Source organism: Pan troglodytes, chromosome 12 (genome assembly GCF_028858775.2).
Source record: "Pan troglodytes isolate AG18354 chromosome 12, NHGRI_mPanTro3-v2.0_pri, whole genome shotgun sequence".
In the NCBI taxonomy this organism is placed as follows: Eukaryota; Metazoa; Chordata; class Mammalia; order Primates; family Hominidae; genus Pan; species Pan troglodytes.
The window spans coordinates 37,327,928-37,355,006 of record NC_072410.2 but is presented as its reverse complement, the minus strand read 5'-3'; the positions used below and the strand labels follow the sequence as shown (position 1 = coordinate 37,355,006).

Sequence of the window (27,079 nt, the reverse complement as noted above, 5' to 3'; positions counted from 1 at the left end):
ATGTTGGCCAGACTGGTCTCAAACTCCTGATCACAAATGATCCGCCCGTCTTGCCCTCCCAAAGTGCTGGGGTTATAGGCGTGAGCCACCGCACCCGGCTGGGGTATCTATGGTTCTTGGCACAAATCAGCAAGTTCAACTTGCCAATTGATCAGAATTTTTGTTTTGGGATGAAAGAATCCAATTTCTGGAGCTCAGAAGCCACATAGTCCAGAGGACCTGGGGGTGAGGATGAGTCAGGGTGGTTGCAGGCTTGCCAGGCCTCACGGCCTCTGGTCCAAGCTGACACAGGCTCACTCACACCCTGCTCTTGGCCCCTGGGCATGCCTTCTCAGATGGGACCTCTTCTTGGCTACTGCATTCTCCCTGCTATTTAGCTCTCTAGCCTCTGACATCCCACCACCACTTCATTACCCAAGAGAATGAACTAAGGTCTAGCAAAGGAAAGTAACTTGCCTAGGATCACAGAGGCAGGGTAAGAACCAGACTGAAGACTGTCCATGCTAGCCTGGTGCTTTTCGCACAGCCCTGCAGTGGCCCTGGGCTCACCAGCCAAACATGCAGGGCAATGTGCCTACGAAGTAATAAGCCAGGCTTGGTACAATTGTGAAAGGCTGTCCTCTCTTGCTCAGTGGGCATATGTCACTTGAAGCTGCCTGGCAGTGCTTTTTTAGGGCATCTGAAGAAATACTGCCTTAAATGGAACTGCATCCCAAGCCCGTTGCCACAACCTTCTCCCTGTTGGGAATGTGAGACTGAACTGAACCCCCGGATGCAACTGATCCTGAGGCCTGGCATTGTGCCACCTCCCTATTGGGTTCATGGCAGTCCCTGCAAGCCTGGCTGGGACTCCTCTGTCATGCAAAGCAGCTCTGGCCCCTCCAGGGCTGTCCAATTGTCATCTGTGTGCTACTCCACCCCCAGCATGGGGATGAACCCAGGTGAATAGGTGGGTGACGGTGAGAATCAGCCCAGGGCAGGTGGTGCAGGAAAAGAGCTGGGAAAGCACTTGTCTCCTTTATTGAACATCTGCAGGGGGCACCTCTGCACTGACCAGGCAGCCAGAGAAGCAAGCAGGCAGGTGGTGGGGGGCAGGGGAGCATGGGGCAGGAAGACGCCCACCCTCATTTCCAGTCCTTGAAAAATTGCTTGAAGATGGGACTCTCACGGCCCTGAGGCAGAATCTCCACCTGCAGGGACAGCGGGGGAGAAGTCTGGTTCACAAAGTTGCCACCTCTGCCTCTGCCCAGGAGGACAGGAGGGGGCCAGAGCCAGGGAGGAGGGTGTGGGCGCCTGGCCTGAATCCATGTGCAGTCCAGGCCGGGAAAGCTCCCCTGGATGAGCCATGAGATGAGAACCAAGATTTCAGGGACACAGACTGAGGCAATAGACTGCTTCAAGGGCGTGGGTGCACAGTTTAATAAACGCCACCAACGGTAGCTGAGCCCTGTCAGCTCCCCACGGGATGACTTGTGGACACTGTGCTGCGGCAGGAGGAGTGGCACCAGCCAGGGACAACGGCCCAGAGGAGGAGTACCCAGTTCTCTGGGCACCCAGGAGAGTGCTGCCCAACATCCTCTTTGAAAATAATAAGTATTTTGACATTTTGAAGGATTGAGATGGGCTTTCCCACTGGATGGGTCTAAGAGGGAGGCCTGGTTGTTCCTGACAGTGCCCAAGGCTCTCCTGCCTTTCCTGGCCAATTTGAGGGGTCAGGGGCCACAGGAAGAGCCCTAGGAGGAGGGCTGGGGGTGTGCGCATCTCCTCACCTGAGTGTTCGGGGCATACTGCATGCGCGAGATGAAGCCCTCGGCCACCTGCAGGGCTGCCTGCCGCTCCTTCTCATTCGCTTTTCGCCCTAGATCATAGGAAGGAGATTTTTAAAAAGAGCAGGGACCCTCTTTAGCTGCCATCCCATTTTTCTTGAGGAAATTTAAGGGAGTCCACAGAAGAGCCAGCAATTTTTACAATAAATGGAGCAGGGGTCCCAAGAATGCCGAGGGGCTCTTTGGAGATGTGGAGTCAGTCCCTTAAGAACTTTCCCAAACTGGCAGCACCAAGGTAGATGAAAACCCCTCTTCTGCCCGGGTCTGATCATGCAAAACTCTGCTCTGACCTGGGCCCCTGGAATATTTCAGGGAGGGGAACAGGTGTTCACCCTAGCATCAGACTGTGAGGCCACAGGTCTCCTTTTCCCCTAGGACCCCTCACCTCTTGAATTCATCAAGCCTTTTCTGAAAAACTAAATAAGACAAAGGGTACAATTTATTATAGAGGTGACTTACTCCCATAATGCCGGCAGGGCTACACTGGCCTAACGGTTATGCTAACTAAGCACTTACAAAAATGAAGACCCCACGTAATCCAGTCATTTCTGCTAGCAGTCCTGAGAACTCAAACTGCTCGTTCCAGGCTTTTTTATTTTTTCTGAGACGCAATCTCGTTCTGTCGCCCAGGCTGGAGTGCAGCGGCACCAACACGGCTCACTACAGCCTCAACCTCCCAGGCTCAAGCAATCTGCCCACCTCAGCCTCTCGTGTAGCTGGGACCACAGGTGCACGCCACCACACTCAGCTAATTTTGGGGTTTTTTTTTGTAGAGAAGTGATATTTCGCCATGTTGCCCAGGCTGCCAGACATTTTTCCAAGGAAATGATACCGAAACGATGCCGTGATGTGGTTGGCTCTCTAGGCAGGCTATAAAATGCCATGAACTACAATGTATCTGAAATTAATATGCTGGATTCCTTCCTCTGTCAACTGACCAGCTGCCCCCCTACCCATGAGATCATTCTCTTCCTGGCCTCCCAAGTTTCCTGTTTCTCCTCTGATTTCTCTTTCCATAGTGGTTGGGTTCCTTGCTCCGGTTTATACATGCTTCTGTGGGCCTCTGTGAACCCCCCTCTGCTTGGCATTGGTTCCATGGGATATGTGCCCTCTGGCAGGAGAGAAAAGGCAGCCCTGCAGCACACGCCTCTCGCTTTCCACTCTTTTGCTGCTCCCAGCTCCTCCCTTTCACCTCTATCCCTGCTGAGTTTCAGAAGCAATACTATGAAATGCCTGGTAGCAGCTATCTGTAGATACCCACCTACTTGTCTGCCTTCCTGACCAGGCTAGGGGCTGGCATTTTCTCCACCTTGGTTGACCCCACAACTGGGTGTTGAGCAAATGCTATTGCTGAAAATTCTCAGACCCCAGGCAGAGACTGAGAACAAGTTTGTTTCATTTTCAGTCAAACCAAGCAGAACAGGCTCTGCCCAACAGTGTTTCTATTTCCAGAAGATAGAATCTTTTGGAAAAACAAGTTCTACAGGTTCACCACTCACTGCATAAAATGATGTTTAATTTGTCTAAAATTCATTTCTGTCAAACCTTGAGACAGAATCCCAGGATCAGGGGTCCCAGAAGCCCCAAAGGTCTAGAGCTGGGCTAGGGCAGTGGTTCTCAAAGTGTGATCCCTGGAACCAGCAGCACAGACATAACCCATAACCTTGTTAGAGATGCATGTTCTGCCCCACTCCAGACCTAGTGAATCAGAATCTATGGGGGTGGAGCCCAGCCATCTAAACAGGCCGTGGGGTGATTCTGAGGCTTGCTGTAGTTTCAGAGCCATTGTCTAGAATTTAGGAGGTGGGAACAGCAAAGAGAAAATGGCGAGGCAGTGGCTCACATCTGTAATCCCAGCACTTTGGGAGGCCGAGGCAGGTGCATCACTTGAGGTCAGAAGTTCGAGACCAGCCTGGTAGTGAAACCCCATCTCTACTAAAAATACAAAAATTAGCCAGGCGTGGTGGCACACACCTGTACTCCCAGCTACTCGGGAGGCTAAGGCAGGAGAATTGCTTGAACCCAGGAGGCGGAGGTTGCAGTGAGCCAAGATCGCGCCACTGCACTCCAGCCTGGGTAACAGAGCAAGACTCCTTCTCAAAAAGAAAGAAAGAAAATAGCAAGGCCTATGCCATGGCTCACGCCTGTAATCCCAGCACTTTGGGAGGCCAAGGTGAAGATCACTGGAGGCTGAGAGTTTGATACCATCCTGGGCAACATAGAAAGAACCCATCTCTATCTTTAAAAAAAATTTTTTAAAGAGAAAGAAAATGGTCAGCCAGAAGCATGCAGGCTTCCTGAGGCTGTCTTTTACAAGCAGCTAGACAGGCTGAGTCCTGCAAAGGGAAGCCTGCCCGGGTCAGAGCAGCTACAGGCATCTCAGGCTGTTACAGAGGAGCCACGTACCCTTCCAGATATAGATCTTGCCACAGAGCCCGTTGTCCAGCACAAAGCAGTCATCAGATATCAGCAGTTCAAGGGCAAAGGGGCTGGAGTCAGCCACCTTGGTCAGGTTCATCTGTCCAGTGGCATCAGAGACCTGGGGAGGAGGGAAAGTGCCTGATCTCACCCCCGACACACCAGCCCTCACCTCAGCCTGAGGAGGGGGAGGCTGGTCCTCCCTAGGTCCCTCCCACTGTGCCTCGCTGCCCACTGCCCAGGTCCCAGGAGCAGACAAGAGAGTGAAGACCTGAAAAGCAAATTCCAGGCAGCCCCACTCCCTCTCATCACCCCAATCCCTGCAGCACAGGGGCCCCGAACCCATTTGGAAATTAGGTGGATTCCAAATTACAAAGAAATGCACAGAATTCAAGAAAGAAAAGCTCAGCATTGGCTTCAAGCCTTCACCAAGCATAGGCTGGAAGTGAGGTGCACTCATCTCCCCAGGAGGGCCTGCCTTCCGCCCACTCCCCATCCTTGTCTCACTCCCAGCCCTGTATAACTCCCCACCTCCCACCTCGGTTCCAGCCCCACCTTCCCCCTGCCTTCTCCCCTCCACCCTGCTTGCATGCAGCTGTGCTGTGCAGGCTCCCACCCTCCCTGCTGCCGGGTCCCAGGGCAGGCTTGGGGGGCCCACCTTATACAGAGCTGCGGCCTGGGCATTTGCCTTGTCAGCTGTGAGATCTTCCTCAGGGTTGCCCTCCTTCAGAGCAGGCTTGGGGCCCAGGACCTGCAGGGGCCAGGGCAGGCCAGGTTTATAGGGACCCCTGCCCTGGAACTTCCCAGCCCATCATGCCCAGGGCCACTGCTTCTGGTGGGGCAAACTGCACCCTGCACTAGGGCACCCAGCAGAGGTGAGGTGAGTGAAGGCTGAGTCCAGCCCACCCCACCAGCCAGGCTGCTCAGCCTCGAGGACGAGCACCTACCCAGAGGGGCACCCTGTGAGCTGGCCACAGCCCTAGGCAGTACACCAGATGGCCCCTGCCACCCTCCACCGGCCACCCTCAGCCCTCAGCTCATCACCACCTCTCTTGGCCACTTTCAAGCAGAGGCTCCCAGCCACCCACTCCAATGTTCCCCAACCTGGATCATCTCAGCAGGCTCCTCCCCATCAGTGACAATCTCCACCTGGGCCTTGCCCTGTCGCTCACTGTCCCGGATGGCCAGGGCCAGGTCCCTCGCCTTGTTGCGTTCCAGGATGTTGGACTTTCCACCACACCAGGCAAAGATGTTCTGCAGGGAAGCAGGAAAGTCCAGGTCAGAGCCAGATGCCTGTGTCCTGCTCCCCAGCTCAGAGAAGGGCCCACAGCTCTCCCTCTCTCCTCTCTGAACTGTCCCTGAGGCAGGACAACCAGGAAGGCAGAGCACAGCACAGAGGGCTCTCTGAAAATGCCCACGACCACCCTCTGCAACTGTTTCTCTGCCCACCTGCCATCTGTCTTCCTTTCTTTTTTCGAGATAGGGTCTCACTCTGTCATCCAGGCTGGAGTGCAAAGACGTGATCATGGCTCACTGCAGCCTTGACGTCACGGGCTCAAGCAATCATTGCACCTTAGCTTCTAAGCAGCTGGGACTATAAGCACTTGCCACCATGCCTGGCTAATTTCTTAATTTTTTGTAGAAATGGGGTCCCACTATGTTGCCCAGGCTGGTTACAAACCGCTGGGCTCAAGCCTCTTTCTTTTTCTTTTTTTTTTTTTTTTTTTGAGATGGAGTTTCGCTCTTGTTGCCCAGGCTGGAGTGCAATGGTACAATCTCAGCTCACCGCAACCTCCACCTCCTGGGTTCAAGAGATCCTCCTGCCTCAGCCTGCCGAGTAGCTGGGATTACAGGCATGTGCCACCAGGCCCGGCTAATTTTATATTTTTAGTAGAGATGGGGTTTCTCCATGTTGGTCAGGCTGGTCTCGAACTCCCGACCTCAGGTGATCTGCCCACCTCGGCCTCCCAAAGTGCTGGGATTACAGGCGTGAGCCACCGCGCCCAGCGCCTCTTTATTTTTCTTCCCATCACATATCTCCTATGTTTAAACGTCTCTTAACCACCTATCTCCACCTACTAGAAGGTGAGCTTCATTAGGACATGAAGGTTTTGTTTGGCTTTGCTCACCGCTGTGGGCCCACTGCTAAAACAGAGCCCGGCATGGATTTAGGCGCAAAATAAATATTGACTGACTGAGTGAAGGACTGGATGGGTGAATGGCTGAATGGCTCCTTGAGCGCAGCATCTCACACTTCTACCCACTGCCCTGCCAGGCAGAGCCCCTGTCACCTCTCCTTTTCTGGTAATGGCGAGGTCTGTTCACCTGTCCCCTTCCTTGTCTCAGCACGTGTAGTCCTCCTCACCAAGAGCTCCTGGATTGATCTCCCTGCCCCAAATCTTCAGCGCCACAAGACGCAGCCCATACTCCTCAGCCAGCCAATCTCCTCATGACCTAGGGCTCACCTTCCACCTTGCTTAGGAATTTCCCTCCCCCTGCTCCCGTCCCCCAGCCCGGGTCCCAGTCTCACTAGACCCCTGGTGTGTGCATGTCTGCACCCTTCCCCACCTTGGTGGCCCAGCTCACCTTCTCCCTTTGCCTGGAGTGGCATCTCCCCTCCTATAGGTCTAGTCCAATGTCACCTCCCTGGGACAACTGGCTTCGGCTCAGGCTAGAGGGCCCCTCCCTGCCCCAAGCCCCCCCCAGCACATGGCAGCTGTCCCCCTTAAAGCCCTCATCACATCCTGCCTCAGGTTATGGCAAGTGACTGGCCTATCTTGGCTCCCTCCCCAGAGCGAGCTTTTATGGTCCCTGTGCTGGCTCAGGGAGAGCATCATAGATTCACTGAACGAAGAGATAAATGACTGAATTAATGAATGGTCTGGCAGGCAGTGAACTCAGAGGCTTCCAAGAGGAGGGAAAAAGCTCCAGAGCATCAGAGGCAATGTCTAGATGGCAGAAGGAGGCTGGCATCAGTCCTTACAAATATAGGGACATTCTCCAATGGTCAGAGTGATCTGACTTGGAATGGGTTTACGGCTTCTCAGCTTCTCTCCCTCTTTCCTGGCCTCCTGCCCCTCCGTCCTTGTAAAGGATGGTGCCAATACGGAGTGCTCAGTCTGGCCAGCCTACCCACCTGGCCCAGGTCCAGGATGAAGCAGTCCCCAGTGTTGAAGCTGTCCCAGTTCAGTGCCCGCTCGGTGGCACGGATGTTCTTCTTCCCCTTCACCTGGTAGAGTTTCTTGATGGCAGCTGGGGCTCCTGTGGAGGTCTTGTGAAATGCTGACTCCACACCACCTTCCTGCAGCCCAGACGGCCCATCTGAGTGGACTGACAGGAGACCCAGAGCCCTCTGCACCCCATCCCACTGGGAGACGGGCAGAAAGGTGGGGACCCAGCTCCAAAGGCACCCGGGTCTTCTGCAGGGTAAGAACCAGCCAGAAGCAGGGCTGGCTCTGAGGGAAGCTGCAGGGTGGGGGTGCCTGGAGGTAGGCTCTGACCTGGTACTTGAGGCCCCGTGGGAAGTAGCTCATGAAGAGGTCAGACTCATTGCCCTGCACCTCGCGGTGCTGCACAGGCCGCTCTCCCAGCAGCGTGTTGAGGTGCACAGCCAGCACGGCACAGGCCCCCTGCTCATCCCGGGATGACTGCTGGCCTGGGACAAGTGGGAGAGGGCAGGGCAAGGCCCTTGTGATCCATACCAGCCCCCTCCCTCCCCTTCCTGGGCCCAACCTTCCCCCATCCAGATCCCCTTACCTATCCACAGGTGCAGATGGGAAACCTCTTCTGGGCCATTGTGCAGCACTAGGTAGGAGTCCCCCGAGAAGAAGACGCCCTGGTTCTCTTGCGCCACAGGCACCGGCTTCAGCTTCTCCACCCGCCACACATGCAGGCCTGGATCCTGCACTGAGCCTGGGAATGGAGAGCCACTGCGAGAAGAGAGAGGGTTGACAGCAGCCTGGACCCACTTGCCCAAGCACAGCCCTGGGCAGGCCTGGCGACTGCAGTCTGGGGATGAGGAGAGCAGTGGGGAGGGGCAGCCCTTGGAGGTAAAGAAGGGGAAGTTGTGAAAGGAGATGGGGCATGCAGCTTACCTCTGGGGAATGGCTGTGTACATGCTGTCTTCAGATCTGGAAAGAAAGAAGAAGCCATTATTATTACAAATGCCACAAAAAGGACCTCTCACGTGGGGCTGGAGAGGCCCTTTCCAGTGGCCAAGTACTTTCATATTCATCAACTACTCCACCTCTAGGAGCCCTAGTTCCATTATGCAGACAAAGAAAATGAGTCTCAGAAATGAGTCCAAGGCCACACAGCTAGTGAGTGGTTCATGGAAATAAGGTCTCTGACCCCTGGGCCAGGGTCTTCCGTCTGCTGAGATCTCACAGAAATTAAAATAAAAGCAGAAATTAACAGAAAACAGAAACAAGAGAGAAGAGCAATGAATTTTTTTTTTGAGACTGAGTCTCACTCTGTTGCCCAGGCTGGAGTGCAGTGGTGCGATCTCGCCTCACTGCAACCTCCGCCTCCTGGGTTCAAGTAATCCTCCGGTCTCAGCCACCCAAGCAGCTGGGATTACAGGCAACACCATCACACCCGGCTAATTTTTGTATTTTTAGTAGAGATGGGGTTTTGCCATGTTGCCCAGGCTGGTGTTGAACTCCTGACCTCAAGTGATTTGCCCACCTCAGCCTCCCAAAGCGCTGAGAGTATAGGCATGAGCCACCATGCCTGGCCTCAAGTTGGCTTTTTTTTTTTTTTTTGGAGACAGAGTCTCACTCTGTCACTCAGGCTGGAGTGCAGTGGCGTGATCTCAGCTCACTGCGACCTCTGCCTCATGAGTTCAAGTGATTCTTGTGCCTCAGCTTCCCAAGTAGCTGGGATTACAGGCCCACACCACCACGCCTGGCTAATTTTTGTATTTTTAGTAGAGACAGGGTTTCACCATGTTGGCCAGGCTGGTCTTAAACTCCTGACCTCAGGTGATTCACGCGCCTCAGCCTACCAAAGTGCTGGTATTACAGGCGTGAGCCACCGTGCCCGGCAAGTTGTTTTTTTAAACCGATAAAATTGATAAATCTTTAGACAAACTGATTAACAGAAAGAGAAAACACAAATATCAATACAGAAATGAGAGATGTGAGATCACCACAGATTTTACAGATATTAAAAGGATAAAGGGAATATTATAAAAACTTTATGCCAATATATTCAACCACTTATATAAAATGGGCAAATTCCTTCAAAGACACAAATTATGAAAGCTCATTCAAGAAGACACAGATTATCTGAACAGTGGCCATATCTATTAAAGAAAATAAATTTGTAGTAAAAAACTCATTCCCCCCCCCCAAAAAACCCAAGCCCAGATGGCTTCCCTGGTAATTTCTACCAAAAATTTAAAAAGGACATAATACCAATTGTACACAAAATCTTCAAAAAAAGAGATGACAGAACACTTCTCAATTCATCCTATGCTGCCACCATTCTCCTGATAACAAAACCAGATAAATATATTATGCAAAAAGAAAATTACAGATCAGTATCTCTCATGAACATACACACACAAAAATTAACACAATTTGGCTGGACACGGTGGCTCATGCCTGTAATCCCAGCACTTTGGGAGGCCAAGGTGGGTGGATCATGAGGTCAGGAGTTCGAGACCAGCCTGGCCAACATGGTGAAACCCTATCTCTACTAAAAATATAAAAATTTGCCGGGTGTGGTGGCACATGCCTATAGTCCCAGCTACTCAGGAGGCTGAGGCGGGAAAATTGCTTGAACCCAGGAGGCAGAGGCTGCAGTGAGCTGAGCCCATGCCATTGTACTCCAGCCTGGGTGACAGAGTGAGACTCCATCTCAAAAAAAAAAAAAAAAAAATTAACAAAATCTTAGCAAATGAAATCAAATAATATATAAAAAATAAACCATGATGACCAAATGAGGTTTATCCCAGGAATGCAAGGTTGGTTTAATATCTGAAAATCAGGGTGACGATAGCTAATAATAATGCAGTGTATGTTTCAAGATAGCCAGAAGAGAGGATTTGAATGTTATCATCACAAAGAAATGATAAATGTTTAAAGTGATGGATATGCTAATTACCTTGATTTGATCATTATACAATATATACACATACATTGCATATGTACAACAAAAACATCACACTGCAGCTGCTAAGTATGTGCAATTATTATCTGTCAATTATAAATTTAAAATAAATAAATAAAGCCGCTCACAACGCAAAAAAAAAAAAAAAAACACACCGAAATTTGAAAATCAATGCTATACACCCAGTAACAAACATGTATGTGTAATCACCTCAATAGATGCAGAAACAGCATTTAGCAAAATTCTACATTCATTCCTAGTTTAAAATTTTTTCAAGCCTGGGCAATATAAGGAGACGACAACCCTACAAAAATTTTGAAAATCAGCCAAGGCCAGGTGCAGTGGCTCACACCTGTAATTCCAGCACTTTGGGAGGCCGAGGTGGGCAGATCACGAGGTCAGGAGTTCGAGACCAGCCTGGCCAACATGGGGAAACCCTGTCTCTACTAAAATACAAAAATTAGCTGGGCATGGTGGCATGCGTCTGTAATCCCAGCTACTTGGGAGGCTGAGGCAGGAGAATTGCTTGAACCCAGGAGGCAGAGGTTGCAGTGAGCCGAGATTGTGCCACTGCACTCCAGCCTGGGTGACAGAGCAAGACTCTGTCTCAAAAAAAATAAATAAATAAATAAAAATCAGCCAAATGGGATAGTGCAAGCCTGTAATTCCAGATCCCAGCTACTCAGGAGGCTGAGGAGTGAGTATCACTTGAGCCCAGGAGATAGAGGCTGCAGTAAGCCAAGATCATGCCACTGAACTGCAACCTGGATGACAGGAGGCTGAGGAGTGAGTATCACTTGAGCCCAGGAGATAGAGGCTGCAGTAAGCCAAGATCATGCCACTGAACTGCAACCTGGATGACAGAGTGAGACCCCCTCTCAAAAAAAAAAAAAAAATTTTTTTTTTTACCCACAAACTAGGAATAGAAAGAAATTTCCTTAACCTGTTAAAAAGGCATCTATTAAAATACAACAAACAAACAAACAAAAACCCTTCACCTAACATTATATTTAATGGCTGCTCTAATTCTAAACTCCCTCCCTGAGAAATTTCACCCACTCCCAGGCATCAGCTATCAATTCTGTATGTCCAGCTTCCCTCAAATGCCAGAATGATGAACACTTTTTCTGGACAAAAGTCATTCAAGGGAAAAAATGCTAAACGCAAGTATTTTTTAAAAAGATATTATCTTTTTAAAAAATTCAGAAAATGCAACAGCTACGGCTCCACTCACTGTCGCTTTCATAGGTTCCCATCACTAGAGGATTTCTTTTTTTGGCTCAAAATGCAGAGATCACAGAGCCAGCATGCACTTCGTACATAATACAATTCATGCTGTGCATCCATTCGGACAGAGTTTGTGTAAGATGAGCCCCAGTGGCACAGGGTAAGGGCTTGGGGAATTGGAGGGTAAAAATGCAAGTTGGCACCATTAGGAGATTCTTGGGGGCTGGGGCAGCAGGATCAGGAAGTGCAATATTTGGCAGGGGCCAGGGAAGTCAGGGGTAGGGGGAAGGCAGATGACAGAGCAGAAGGTATTAAGTCTGAGTAGGAAACAAAGAGGGACAGGTCAAGGGCAGTGATAATGGATGTGAAATGCTGTGTGAATTATGACTTTCCTTTTCCTTTCCCAACCTACAAAATAGTGGAAGGCATATTTTGGCACCACGATTCCGGAAGAGGAGATGCAGAGAGCAGAGGTTTGTGGAGGGAAACTTTAACATTTCTCCATCCCACAGAGGATCACATGCTGTGCCCACATCCCCTGCAACAGGCAGCCCAGCCTGTGACTCAGGCCTGAGCTGGTGAAGTGGCTGCCCCAAGCTCAAGCCATCAGGGAGCGCTCAAGAATGAGACACGGAGTGCGCCAATTGTCAGCTTTACTATTTTTCATTCTGTGTTTAACTCAAAATCAGGCAGCCCACATGCCAGAGAGCCACATCAGGGTTTGGATGAAAGGGGTTTGGCAGGCCAGGTGCAGTGGCTCACGCCTGTAATCCTAGCACTTTGGGAGGCCGAGGTGGGCAGTTCACTTGAGGTCAGGAGTTCGAGACCAGCCTGGCCAACATGGTGAAACCCCGTCTCTACTAAAAGCACAGAAATTATCCGGAAATCACTTGAACCTGGGAGGCGGAGGTTGCAGTGAGCCAAGATCCATGCCACTGCACTGCAGCCTGGGTAATGGAGTGAGACTCGGTTTCAAAAAAAAAAAAAAAAGAAAAGAAAGGAGTTTGGCTGCCCATTAGAATGACCTTGGGACCTTATTAAAATGTCAGTACTGACAAAGATTCTTTGCTTGGCCAAACTTTAACTAGGCTTCTGAGCCACCCCGTAGGCCCATCTGTGTGCTTGTAAAATCCGGTTTTAGCAAAAGAACCCTGCTAAGGCCATTTACCTAGAACCCCCTACCCTTGATATCTGGTCAATCTGATAATCGTGGATATCTGATTGGGTTCCTCAACACCCTGCCCCCGCCGCCCCAGTGATGTCTGATCACTCTGGCCTGTATTCAGCAAGAATCCTGTTAGGGGCCAGGCACAGTGGCTCATGCCTGTAATCCCAGCACTTTGGGAGGCCAAGGCGGGCAGATCACCTGAGGTCGGGAGTTTGAGACCAGCCTGACCAACATGGAGAAACCCCATCTCTACTAAAAATACAAAATTAGCTGGGCTTCGTGGCGCATGCCTGTAATCCCAGCTACTCGGGAGGCTGAGGCAGGAGAATCACTTGAACCCGGAAGGCAGAGGTTGCAGTGAGCTGAGATCATGCCATTGCACTCCAACCTGGGCAACAAGAGCGAAACTCCGTCTCAAAAAAAAAAAAAAAAGGAATCCTGTTAGGTCAGTCTAGCCAGAATCTCTTTACCCTTGATGTTTCCTCTTAGTAATTTTCTTTTTTTTTTTTGAGACAGAGTTTCACTCTGCTGCCCAGGCTGGAGCGCAGTGGCACAGTCTCAGCTCATTGCAACCTCTGCCTCCTGAGTTGAAGCAATTCTCCTGCCTCAGCCTCCTGTGTAGTGGGATTAGAGGCATGCACCACCACATCTGGCTAATTTTTTGTACTTTTAGTAGAGGTGAGGTTTCACCATGTCAGTCAGGCTGGTCTTGAACTCCTGACCTCCAGTGATTGCCCACCTTGGCTTCCCAAAGTGCTAGGATTATAGGCGTGAGGCACTGCGCCTGGGCCTTATTTTTTTTCTTTAACAGTGCCCAAGCCCCTGGTCTGGGGATTCTGATTCCACAGGTCTGGAATGGGGCTTGATCACCCATATTTTGAACATATGTTCAAAGTGATGGTAGTAGTGCCAGTGAATTCTGTCCAGAACAGTGTCAAATGCTCACCTGCACATTAGAATCATTTGGGGGCTTTTGAAAAACCCCAATGCCAGCCAGGCATGGTGGCTCATGCCTGTAATCCCAGCACATTGGGAGACTGAGGTAGGTGGAATGCTTGAGCTCAGGAGTTCAAGACCAGCCTGGGCAACATGGTAAAATCCTGTCTCTACAAAATATACAAAAATTAGCTGGGCATGGTGGCACACACCTGTCATCCTAGCTACTTGGGAGGCTGCAGCACAAGAATTGCTTGAACCTGGGAGGTGGAGGTTGCAGTAAGCCGAGATCACACCACTGCACTCCAGCCTGGGTGACAGAGTGAGACTCTGTCTCAAAAAAAAAAAAAAAAAAAAGTAATTTACAGAAAAATAAGAAAGAAAAACCCCAGTGTCTAGCTTCCATATTGGACTCATTAAAACCAGGCTCTCTAGGTGGAGCCTGGATGTCAGTGTTTGAGAAGCTCCAGATGACTCTAATGCTTGGTCAGGGTTGAAACTCCTGCTGCCTCATTAGATCTCTGTCCCGAGACCTTTTGTTCCAGTCTCTCCTGGGGAAGGGTCCACCCTGACCTCTGGCCTTTCATTCTTTCCCCTATCCCAGCCCTCTGTCCAAGCCCACAGCTCCCTGAGCTTCCTCAGTGTCCATGTTCACCCTTACATCCATTAAAGCCCCCTCATCCTAGGCTGGGCACAGTGGCTCACGCCTGTAATCCCAGAACTTTGGAAGGCTGAGGCGGGTGGATCACCTGAGGTGAGGAGTTCAAGACCAGCCTGGCCAACATGGTGAAACTCCGTCTCTGCTAAAAATACAAAATTAACCAGGCATGGTGGTGCGTGCCTGTAGTCCCAGCTACTTAGGAGGTTGAGGCAGGAGAATTGCTGGAACCCGGGAGGCAGAGGTTGCAGTGAGCCGAGATGGCACCACCGCACTCTAGCCTGGGTAACAGAGCAAGAATCTGTCTCACACACACACACACACACACACACACACACACACACACACACACAAAAGCCCCCTTATCCTTCCAGGCCCGTATCAAGCCCCAGCTGTCCAAGGAAACTTCCAGGACATTAAGTGGCCTCCGCCTTCTCTGGGAGTTCTCCCAGCCCTCTCCCCTGGGAGCACATACTTTAGCCTGTTTTATAGCATAACCTGGCTGCTTCACATCTCAACTGGAGCAAGGACACACCTGATGCCTCTGTTCCTCAAGCAGCCCAGCAAAGAGTCTATTCCATTCCACCCAACGTCTGTGCTGGGGGCTTGGCACTGGGGGTGACATGCACAGAGACAAAGAATAGCCCATGTTTTATGGTTTAGCTGCAGGGTGCAGTGAACAAGGGAGCCATCATACCCAGTGAAACCGCAGACGAACTTCCTCTAAGTGGGGAATGTCACAGAATCACAGATGTCAGCATTAGAAACTGCTAAAGTTGAAGAGGGGAGCTGGGGCGGGGGGGAGGAATAAAAGAAAAAAAAGAAAGCGCTAAAGTTCTTATCTAGTCCTGCTCTGCCTGCACCGCCCTACACATACCCATACACGCATAGTGCAGAAATCTCTTCTATAGCATCCCTTACCATCCTCTTCTTGAAGGCTTCCAGTGATGGGAAACTCACCACCTTACCAAACAGCCTCTTCTACACCTCTTAAAGCCTTTACTTTTCCCCACTCTGCCGTAGTGTGGTGAGTTATGGACCCACCCACCTCCACTACTACACTATAGGGTCCTTTAGGGCAGAAAGTGTATTTTGCCTCTGGATCTAGCTGGAACCTCATGCAGGTGCTCAAAGAATGCATTTGATTAACTGGACCTGCTGGGCTCTGATTATTAGACTGGGGTGGCACCTAAGGGATAGCCCAGGATTTCAAAAGGCTGGGACAGGCTGGAGCAGCCCCAGGAGGCAGAGAGCAGGGGCTAGGGGTCCCAGACTGCCATGGGGCTGGGGGAGGGGAGGACGCAAGTCCTGCTGGCTGTCCCATGGTCCTGACTTAGGCTGTCTTTGAGGACACACTGGGGGACCTCGGAGAGGAGGTCACCGTTACACACACCTTTAAGGAAAGACTTGACAGCCATCAGAGGGACAAAAATCCTGCCGGGGTCCAGTGGTACCTTTGCCTTCCTCAGACCCTGATTCCACTGACCCCTAATAGGTCTCTTCCCTTCACAGTCCCTGCTTGCCCCTAGGTGTGAAATGAAACAGCACCTCCACTTCTCCTGGTGGAGGTAGGTGCCCACCCTCGAAACCAAACTGAATCTCCCAGCCTGGGACATGGCATTCTCAGAATCTAGGTCCAGAGGCCTCATTTGGGGATTCCAAATGGTTTTTCCCCTGATACCAAATAGGTCTCCTACCCTTCCCCAGGGTCCACCACTTCCTCCCTCCCCATCTCCTACCTCAGACAGTCCACCTAGACCCTCAGCCAAGGTCTTCCAGAGTTTGCAAAATAATCAAATGTGCCACTTGCATTTGAATTCAAATGGCTAGGACTGCCCTGCCCCCTCCCCAAGCCACTCCCACCCAAATAGCATCACACCACAGTCCTGTCTTGGGGACAGGCAGCTTCTAATCTGATTTCACCTCCAGTCTGGCTGAGGGCCTTCAGGAGCAGTGTGGTGGCCTCTGTCAGGAGGTCTGGCACAGCTGGGACAAGCCCTGACCCAAGAGTTCCTCCATGTGCAGCGTGGGCACAGCCCACCCATCCTCCTGGGCAGCTTCACAGCTGCCATCAGATCAGGTGCCTGGAGCCTGGCATAAGGCTGGCAGGACAGCAGGCTGGGGGAACTCCACCCTGGCATAAAGTGGTATCCAGAAATGTGGGTCTCTGTTCCCAGGCCACCACAGCCAGCCCTCACCTGCCCACCCAGGACGGTACCAGCCAGCTGCGCTGGCAGCCACCCTGCCACCTTCACCTTTCAACACTCCTACTTTCCTTTCTTCCTCCTACTCCTGCTTCGTAGGTTCGTCTTCCTTCCAGACTGCCCCACCCGGCTTCTCACTTCCCTCTTACTTCTCTGGCTGCCCCAACCACCAGCCCCACCCACCAGCCCCACCCCTGGGCTCCTTCCCCAGCCGGTGTGGAGGCAATGTACCCCGACAGGGAGGGGAAGGCAGTGCTGGGAGGCCAGCAGGCCTGAAGCAGAAGAGCAGTCACTGGGGTGGGCAGTGGGTATGCCAGGCCGTCTCCTCAGAGGGGCCCACAGGGAGGCTGGAGGTCCACACAGCCCCACCACAGTGGCCTCAGCCCGCTGCAGGACACAGCCAAGGCAAATCAGGGAGGGCATCTCTGAGTCTGAGACCAGCAAGGAAAGCCCTGTTCTCCATTCAGGGCATGGGGCAGGCGCTGCACAGCCCCCACCGCTGCTGGGTTAGTCACATTTTCTGGGCAGGGTCACTGGCTTCACATTACTTTTTCCTCCTCCCTCAGTTTGTCTTTCTCCTTGCCCTGAATGCAAGTATTTGGTTTTTTTTAAGATCAGTTTTTTGGTTTTTTTTTTTTTTTTTTTTTTTCCCTGAGACAGGGTTCACTGTCACGCAAGCTGGAGTGCAGTGGCATTATCACAGCTAACCGCAGCCTTGAACTCCTGGGCTCAAGCGATCCTCCTGCCTCAGCCTCCTGAGCAGCTGACACCACAGGCCTGCACCAACACGCCCGACTAATTTTCTTATTTTTTCTGGAGACAGAATCTTGCTACTTAGGCTGGTCTAGAACTCCTGAGCTGAAGCAATCCTCCCACTTTGGCCTCCTGAAGTGCTGGGATTACAGGCGTGGGCTACTGCACCTGGCTAAGCTCAGTTCTCAGGGAATGGCTGAGGCCATAAAACATTCTTCGCCATCTTCCGCATGCCATGCTGATGCCTCTCCGGTCTCTACCCTTTGGTCTGCTTCTCATTCACCAGATGTTTATCATCATGACTTCTGGGCTCTGGGCCCTCTGAGAGACAGCCCATCCTGGGTTGACCCAGAGCAACTATCCTGCCTACATCACAGTCACTAGACCCTAGAGCATGTCACCTCCAACTCGCTGGCTTTCTGGAGGACACCGAGGTCCTGAGAGCACAAGAGATTGCCCACAAACACACAGGGAGTGGAAGCCCCTGCAAGGGAGGCTCCCATTCCCTTCTGAATCCCTGGGGGAAGGATGAGCGGACTCAGTGAGGCTCCAGGGGAAACTGAGCACCCAGTTATGCAGCCACACAAGCGTGGCTCCTCTGCCCAGAACCTGGCCGGCCTGTCCTGGAAAGGTATTGGTCAGCAGGCTGGCTTGAGACAAGGCTCCAGGTTCAGGGTCAAGGCCTGGGGACCCTGGAGCAAAATCTGGAACAAATCTTCCTAATTAGCAGACCTTCAAACAAAACCTCATTATTTGACTGCGTGGGAAAAGTCTGGAGAAAATACAGTACTGGATAGGCTGGGCATGGTGGCTGTCTCCGGTAATCCCAGCACTTTGGGAGACTGAGGCAGGCAGATTACCTGAGGTCAGGCGTTCAAGACCAGCCTGGCCAACATGGTGAAACCCTGTCTCTACTAAAAATACAAAAATTAGCCGGGCATGGTCATGGGTGCCTGTAATCCTAGCTACTAGAGTGACTGAGGCAGAAGAATCACTTGAACCCAGGAGGCGGAGGCTGCAGAGAGCCGAGATGGCGCCACTGCACTCCAGCCTGGGAGACAAAGCAAGACCCCATCTCAAAAAAAAAAAAAAAAAAGCAATACTGGATGAATGTTTCTCATTGAAACGAAATTGATAAAATTTCACTAGAGCAAGACGGGAAGTTAAATGTTCTCCCCAAAGAACATGGCCTGTAGCTAGCATCCAAGTGTCTCCATGGCCAAACTGCCAGGCTTAAAAATAGGGTAATATGGGCCGGGCGCGGTGGCTCACGCCTGTAATCCCAGCACTTTGGGAGGCCAAGGCGGGTGGATCACGAGGTCAGGAGTTCGAGACCAGCCTGGCCAGCATGGTTAAACCGCCATCTCTATTAAAGACACAAAAAATTAGCCGGGGGTGGTGGCGCACGCCTGTAATCTCAGCTATTCAGGAGGCTGAGGCAGGAGAATCGCTTGAACCCGGGAGGCGGAGGTTGCAGTGAGCCGAGATTGCACCATTGCACTCCAGCCTGGGTGACTGGGCAAAACTCAGTCTCAAAAAATAATAATAATAACAATAATAATAGGGTAGTTTGGTGGAGGGTGGGAGGAGGGAGAGATTCAGGAAAATAACTAATGGGTACTAGGCTTAATACCAGGGAGACAAAATAATCTGTACAACAAAGCCCCATGACACGAGTTTACCTATATAACAAACATGCACATGTACCCCTGAACTTAAAAGTTTAAAAAAGAAAAAAAAGGATAGTCTGGGTGAGAATCCCAGTAGGGCCTAGTCCCCACAAAACCACAGGTTGGGCGGTTAACCTGGTAGAGTGATAAGAGCTAGACAATTTGGCTCCTTACTAGCTGTGCAAGTGACTTAACCTCCTGGAGCCTCCCTGTGCCCCAATCTGTAACACGTGCATACAGTTAAATGTGAAGATGAAATGAGATCCTATGATTAATGAGCAAATAATACATGCTCGATAAACCCAGACTTCTTTCTCTTCCCTTTAGTTTGCAATGTGCCAGCAGCACCGGAGGTAGAAATGTGCCTGGCCACTCCCCTAGCTCCCGGTTTCTCCACAGGAAGAAAGAAAGTTAAACCACAGAGCACTCTCCTATTTCCATCCCCAGCCCCAACGCTGGAAAGCTTCATAGATTTTGGTCACGACAGCGCATACCTTGGGTGGCTCTTAAGTTCTGGACTCTGTGACCCACGGAGGGAACAAGGATCAATGGGAATCACTGTTCCTCACACTCAGTCTCTCTAGGCTAAAGCCTCTCCTATCACCCCAGGAAAAAAGGGGAGAGGTTTACACATTAACAGCGAAACAATTGGCTGGGCGCAGTGGCTCACGCCTGTAATCCCAACACTCTGGGAGGCCGTGGCGGGCGGATCACCTGAGGTCAGAAGTTCGAGACCAGCCTGACCAACGTGGCGAAACCCCATCTCTACTAATAATACAAAAATTAGCTGGGCGTGGTGGCGGGCGCCTATAATCTCAGCTACTCGGGAGGCTAAGGCAGGAGAATCGCTTGAACCCGGGAGGCGGAGGTTGCGGTGAGCCGAGGTCTCGCCACTGCACTCCAGCCTGGGCAGTAAAAACAAAACTCCGTCTCAAAAAACAAACAACAACAACAGCGAAACAAAAGGGCCGGTCGCTCAGCCTAGGACTCTCGGGAGCGGCTAGGAACTCAATGCACATGCTAATGAGTTATCTGGTAACGACGCTCTAGAACTAGTTTTTTTACCAGACGCACAGTGTTCCTACCCTTGTGGTCTCCCCTGAACACTACTGCTTAGTTTGTCCCAAATGAAGTAAAATAAAGTATTTCTTTAGCACGGACCCACCCTCTCCCGCCTTTTCTTACAGGAAGCCAGGAGACGGCGCGCCCCTAAGAGAGGCCCCCGGCTGTGGGAGAAGAGGAGGGAGCGGGGCGCCCCCGAACCGGCTAAGCCCGTTCGACCCCTACAGGGGGAGCCCAGGTCCCCGGCGACCGGACCCCGAAGCGCACTACTTGCCTGCCAACGCCTTGCTCCGAGGCTCTGGGCGCTGTCTCAGCCGCCCCCCGCCCCGTGGAGGTGCGCGGCCAGGAGCCGCCCCCAGTGAGTCAGAGGGAGGGGCCCGGCCGGTCTGAGCTGGCAGGGAGCCCCTATGGGAGGCTGGGGCGCCCGAAAGGGTCCTAGAATTGGGCGTGGGAAGGAGGGTATAGGGGAAGCTAAGGACAAGCTTACTATGCTGTAAACTTTGCGAGAGAATTGCAGTGTTCACTTCCATTCAATCGTTAGGCCCCAGGCCTCAATCACCCTGTGAACAGCTACTGTTCTGTGAGAGCCTACTATGTGCTTGGTGCGTCCTCACATCTACTATCATTATTCCTGCTGGAAACATGAAGTCTTTGGGAGGCTCAGAGAGGGTAACTAACTTGTCCAGAGTGTCATACTGCTAGTTCAGTAGCAGAACTAAGATTTTTTTTTTTTTTTTTGAGACAGGGTCTCACTCTGTCGCGGCACCTGGAGTGCGGTGGTGTGATCACAGCTCACTACAGCCTCAACCTCCCAGGCTCAAGCAATCCTCCAGCCTCAGCCTCCTGAGTAGCTGGGACTGCAGGCATGTGCCACCACGCCCAGCTAAACTTTTTTTTTTTTTTTTTGGAGAGACTGTGTCTCACTCTATTGCCCAGGTTGGTCTCAAACTCCTGGGCTCAAGTGATCCTCCCGCTTTGGCCTCCCAAAGTGCTGGCATTATAGGCATGAGCCACCGCACCCAACTGCTGAACCAGGATTCTAAACCAGGCTGATCTGACCTGCAACACCTGACCCTTCTCTTCTTTATTCAGAGGAAAACAGGCCAGCAAGCATCTGCACCAGGAGGCCAGGCCTTCTGGAAATGTGTTGGACAGCGATGGGTCCACACTTCCGCCTTGGCTCCTGAATGTGGCATAGCCAACCCATGAGAGATGTCAGTTGACAAAGAGCATGAGGATCAGGCCATGACCTTGTGACACAGTGGTAAGATACTTTTGTGGGAGGCAGCTTCAAAAATCCCAACCAGAATGAGTTTCTCTGAAGTCCATGGGTGGGGCCTGGGGTAAGGAAACAATCTTTCTATCTGGGTGACCTCAGACAAGCACACTCCAGCAAGGAGTCCTCGGAAACCACCTCCCGCTGCCTACTATCTGCCTTCCTTTGACCAACTCTGCTCACTCTGCAGACTCAGCTTAAATATCCCTCCTCTGAAACTCCCTCTGCAGTGCTCCCCAGGTATTCTGGACATCAAGCCACTAGACCACCTGCATCTACACCCCCATGGGAACAGTTCTCAGGCACACCCAATAGCAAAAGTGGATTTGGATCCATGGGCAACCTGGCCTGCTTCCAGACAACTAGGCCTCTCCAAGGTTGTGCCCAGGCATAGTCCTTCCAGAGCATTCAGTTTTTGTTTTGTTTTGCTTAGGTCAAATTTACAGTGAAATGCACAAATCATGTGTACATTTAAATCAGTTTTGACAGATGCAACACCCATGTAACCCACATCCCTACCAAGATATAAAACACTTCTATCACACCACAAAGTTCCCTCCCCACCATGTGCTTCCTCCGCCATAATGTTAGCACCTCTAGCCAGGGACCGTGTCAAGTCATCCTTGCAATCCCAGCACCCTGCATAGCGCCCAGCAGGTAATAGGCGCTCAAAAAAATTTTTACTGAATGCATTAACAGATTAGACAGCAAAACCCCCACATTCTAATACTGCCCAGATTCTGTTGCCTTGGGATAATCCCTTAAGACTTCCTAGCCACAGATTCCTCATCTGTGAAACGAGAACAGAAGCCCCAGTCCTCCTACCTTGGAAGGTTGTGAGGATTCAACGAAAGGCTGCTTTTTTTCTTTTTTCTTTTTTTTTAAGAGACAGGGTCTCACTCTGTCACCTAGGCTCTGGAGTGCAGTGGCATGATCATAGCTCCCTGCAGCCTTGAACTCCTGAGCTCAAGTGATCCTCCTGCCTCGGCCTCCCAAAGTGCTGGGATTACAGGAGTGCGCCACTGTGCCCAGCCGGGAGGATCTGCAAAAAGAATGAAGGCCTGGACAATGCAAGGTACCATCACCATTATTAATAAACTCCTACTTCTAGGATGAACACCTGGCTGAAGAAACCCAGGAGAGAGAAGCACTGGACACTGGCTTCTGGGCTTAGCTGCTTGGACTCTGGCCAAGGTCTGGGGATGTCCAGGACAATCAGCTTTCTGCTTCTGTGCCCATAAACTCGGGGTATGGACTCATTTCCAGTGCTGAGAAGTTCTGAAATTGCAAAAGATTCTTCCTAGCAAGTTCTCGACCTGTCTTCTAACTACCCTGCCATGTGGCCCTCTCTGGGCCTCAGTTTCCCATCTGTGAATGAAAGCACTAGACTCGAAGGGTCCCTTCTGGCTCCTCTAACTCCAACCGAGAGGCACAGCTCAGGCTGAGTAGTTGCATTTCCTCATCACGGGGGACTGACAGGGATCTTTTGCAATGCTCAATTCTAACATCAAAATTCCCCCAAATATTCCTTTTTTTTTCTTTTTTCGAGACAGAGTCTCACTCTTGTCGCCCAAGCTGGAGTGCAATGGCACAATCTCAGCTCACTGCAACCTTCCCCTCCCTGGTTCAAGTGATTCTCCTGCCTCAGCCTCCCGAATATCTGGGACTACAGGCGCACGCCACTATGCCGGCTAATTTTTTTGTATTTTTAGTAGAGACAGGGTTTCATCATTTCGGCCAGGCTAGTCTCGAACTCCTGACCTCAGGTGATCTGCCTGCCTCAGCCTCCCAAAGTGTTGGGATTACAGGTGTGAGCCACCTCACCAGCCCCAAATATTTATTTGAAGACATTGATTCAGGATGCTTCTAGCCATTAAATTTGATTTGCAAATGAATTTTTCTGGATCACCTCACAGGCCCTGGGGAATGGCCAGGGGTCTGGGTGGCCATATTTTCTGAATAAAGCTCAAAACCAAAACTTTGGTTTTGCCTTTTCTTAAATCACTGCTAGGTGCTCAGGGGCAACCAGAACAGTGACATGCTGGAATTCCTTGTGACTTCTTGGGAAAGTGGGACTGTCCAGTACAGCATGAGTGGCCTGGGGAGGGCACCAGGTGCCTGGGATGGGGGGACTAGTCCCCCAGAAGACAAGTTTACCCCTGTACAGCCAGCGTCACACTGGGTACTCAACACCATAACAGCTAACACTATTGCGTGCTGCCACTATATGCCAGGTGCTATCCTTGATATGATTTTCTCATTTAATCCTCGCATTTACTCTCTAACATGGATCCTCTTATTATCCTCCTTTGACAGATGAGGAAACAGAGATAAAGAGAGATAAAGTAGGTCAAAATCACTTGTTCTAGGTCCCACTTAGTAAGCGGCAGAGGATAGATGGGAGCCATGTAGTGGGAGTCCATGCCCTCCCCACTATCACCGCATGCTAGTGCCAGCTGTGAGTCCTTTCACATGCAAACAGCTATCTCAGCTCTTTTTTTTTTTTTTTTTTTTTTTGGCTCTGTTGCCCAGGCTGGAGTGCAGTGGCACCATCTCGGCTCACTGCAAACTCCGCCTCCTGAGTTCAAGCAATTCTCCTGCCTCAGCCTCCCGAGTAGCTGGGATTACAGGCACGTGCCACCACGCCCGGGTAATTTTTTCTATTTTTAGTAGAGATGGGGTTTCGACATGTTGGCCAGGCTGGTCTTGAACCCCTGACCTCAGGTGATCTGCTTGCCTCAGCCTCCCAAAATGCTAGGATTACAGGCGTGAGCCACTGCGCCCGGCCATACCCTCCCTTTTGAGGTGAGGCTTTTGAAGGTCCAGACCTTTCCTCCAGTGCTTTGAGGTCTGATCCTGATGATAATAACACCTCACTCATAACCTGGACTTCACAGTTTACAAAACACCCCTCCTCCTCACCCCCTCCCAAACTCGGTTTATTTTTGTCGTTAAAGCAGAGTTGTAGGCCAGGGTGGACCATAGGTTTTCTTGGTCACGAGAGACTTCCTCCCTCCCTGGGCTCCCCTCTGTAGTGGTGCCAAATAAAAATCTGATCAGTCCAGCCTGTAAGGTAACTAGCGCTAATGTGCAGAGCCAGTCCTGGGCAGGCCTGTTCATTATTTTGCACACTCTTACACCGAAAGGGCCCAGGACCCTCGCCTGGCCCAGCCTTGCCTGCCAGGCCTGGGCTGGGTCTCCCAGCCCAAATTCTCACAAGAGGGCCGACTCCGGCCAGAGCGCGCCCCTCTTTGTGCCTCGGTTTGCCCACCTAGCGGTCAGTCCCGCAGGCGTGGCGGGTACATCTCAAGGTCGGCAGAAAGTGCCACCGGGAGCCCAGCCGGAGTTGCGGGCCTCGCGCCGGGCCCACTGTCCAGATCCAGGGCTCACGAGAAAAACGAGGACGCAGGACAGCCACACGCCAGGCCGCGTGTAAGGCCCCAACCCGGCCCCAGCCTGGGCCCTAGACCCCTACGAACTACAAATCCCAGCAGGCAGTGGGCCGCGGGGCGGGGTCTCGGAAGCTGCGGCCTGTGGTACCTTTGCTGAGCCCAGGTCCGAGGGCCCTCGGGGACGGGAGCACCACAACAGACCCCCGGACACACTTACACACACAGTCTCACAAACACACAGTCACACACGCACACACACGCGCGTTTTGGCCCCTCCCCTACAAACTACAAATCCCGGCAGGCAGCGGGCCGTTGGGCGGGGCCTTGGGTGCTCATCCGGACGCAAAGATTGCGCCAGCCAGGGTGGGATCCCGGTGGCTAGGTGGGGGCTCCCCTGCTGGGGAAGAGATGGCCTTCTCTCCTCGCAAACCCAGCCCCCCACCCCTGCACGCGCCCCTCTGCCCTGGAGTCGCTGGTCCGAGCCCTCCTTCTCTGCGAACCTGAGCCCCGCCCTGCCCTCCCTACGAGGTTGGGGCCGTGGGAGATGAAGATGGTGCGTGGGGGGTTGGGCCCACAGCCTGCTAAGCACGCAGAGTGGCCTCCTGAACCCTTCCTCCATCGCCTAGAGCAAACTCCCATTCCTGGAAGGAGGAGCAGCCCAGACCCTGAGACTGGACTAGGTCTGTTAGGGTCCCTGTGTGGCCTGCAGGACTCATGGTGAAGCCCAGGGAAGGCCTGGGTCCTCCAAGTCAGGGATGTAGGTCCCAGGGTGTTCAGGCCGCGGTATCTGACCATCGTCGGCGCCCTGCGCCCAGGCATCAATTTTACATGGCAGAGTCAAGGTGAGGTTAGGAGGCTGCCAGGAGGTAATAACCAGGGCACTCGCATTCAGCATCCTCTCTCTCAAAGCACTCTCCTCACACCTCAGGGTCAAATGTCAGAACTCTTGTCCTAACTTCCCAGGTTGCCCAAGGAGCTTCTGAGGCGCTACAGAAGGGACTTACCCAGACCCTTCAGTGCAAGCCAGGAACTCAGGGTCCGGCCTGCTCGGTAGGATGAGCTGTGCTGAGGCCCTACTTCATCCACCCTTCTGGGCCAGGACAGCCTCTTTCCAGAGGCCTCTTCTCAGCTGATTTCTGGCTCCCAAGCGGGAGACTCAGGTTACACCTGTATCGGGAGCAGTGACACCACAGTGGCCAGCAACACATTGGACTTTCTGTCTCCAACTCCATTTTCAGCTTTTACACTTCCTGATCTGGGCATATACTGCTACATCCTGGATCATCAAGGAAGGAGGAAAATACCTAGTCAATGAAGGTTTAGCCATGACCTTGTAAGTCAGTGAGATTTCATTCTTGTGTGGTTAGTTCGAGGTGAGCTACTTCCTAGAAATATTTCATTTGATCTCTAAACACCTAGAAACCGCTCCAAAAGGGATATTCAAAGTAGATTGCCCAGATTCTCTTGATAGCAGATGTGGGGTTCATATTAACTGGTCGCGTGGTCTCTAAGCATGCCTATTTCTGCCTGGGAAGTTCTCAAAGGTTTGGTTTTCTGAGTGTTTCTGTTAAAACAATCAGTCTTTTGTTGAGTAGCCCTTTTGCCCCTAGAGAGGAGAGATAGGTACCATAGAAACTTGGAGACAGCTATTGACTCAGTCCCTGGACTCTTTAATAAGAGCCCGTTCTGTTTTTTTTGTTTGTTTGTTTGTTTGTTTCCTGAGACGGAGTCTCGCTCTGTCTCCCAGGCTGGAGTGCAGTGGCGCAATCTCCGTCCACTGCAACCTCTGCCTCCCGGGCTTAAGCGGTTCTCCTGCCTCAGCCTGCCTCAGCCTCAGTAGCTGGGATTATGGGATTACAGGTGCACACTACCACGCCTGGCTAATTTTCGTATTTTTAGTAGAGACGGGGTTTCACCATGTTGGCCAGGCTGGTCTTGAACTCCTGACCTCAGGTGATCAGCCCACCTTGGCCTCCCAAAGTGCTGGGATTACAGGCATGAGCCACTATGCCTGGACTGAGCCCATTCTCTTATTATTAGAAATCATATTATCAGAATGTGAGCTTCTGCATTCCAGGGCTTAGCACCAGACCTTCAAGTCAGTAATGACCCTTGGGACATGCAGTATGCCAAAAGCTGTTTAATGCCCATTCCTGCTCCCTGAAGATCCAACCAGCAATCAGCAGGGTGCAGTTAAAGTCACAGAGCAGTGTTGTTAGGTCATTACAGGGAATGTGGCTAAGGAAGGGCAAAGCCCAGCAAAACTTGTCCTAACTTCCCACGTTCTTTCGCTCTGCGGGCCTTGCCTTCATTTACCTTCCTGATAACTAAAGCCTGGGTCGGTGGTCCTCCAGGCCACGCCCCTTCCACCGTCA

General features: G+C 51.8%; 1 protein-coding gene across 8 annotated transcripts; it reads right to left on the bottom strand.

Annotated features, from left to right (window-relative positions):
• Positions 1 to 984: 984 nt before the first annotated feature.
• Positions 985 to 26,029, bottom strand: CAPG (capping actin protein, gelsolin like). Of its 8 annotated transcripts, XM_054678562.2 has the most exons (11): positions 24,584 to 24,757; positions 22,138 to 22,354; positions 8,339 to 8,374; positions 8,001 to 8,173; positions 7,745 to 7,899; positions 7,381 to 7,545; positions 5,349 to 5,498; positions 4,903 to 4,995; positions 4,233 to 4,365; positions 1,770 to 1,858; positions 985 to 1,190 (listed from the first exon to the last, which is right to left on the bottom strand). In XM_054678562.2, exons 3-11 carry the CDS (start codon positions 8,359 to 8,361, stop codon positions 1,125 to 1,127), a joined length of 1,047 nt encoding a protein of 348 aa, XP_054534537.1. In that variant the 5' UTR covers positions 8,362 to 8,374; positions 22,138 to 22,354; positions 24,584 to 24,757; the 3' UTR covers positions 985 to 1,124. The 8 variants fall into 8 exon arrangements, with proteins under 8 accessions (XP_054534537.1, XP_054534538.1, XP_054534539.1 ...); XM_054678563.2 differs by lacking the exons at positions 22,138 to 22,354; positions 24,584 to 24,757 and adding an exon at positions 25,709 to 26,029; XM_054678564.2 differs by lacking the exons at positions 22,138 to 22,354; positions 24,584 to 24,757 and adding an exon at positions 24,853 to 24,972.
• Between the last annotated feature and the right edge of the window lie 1,050 nt (positions 26,030 to 27,079).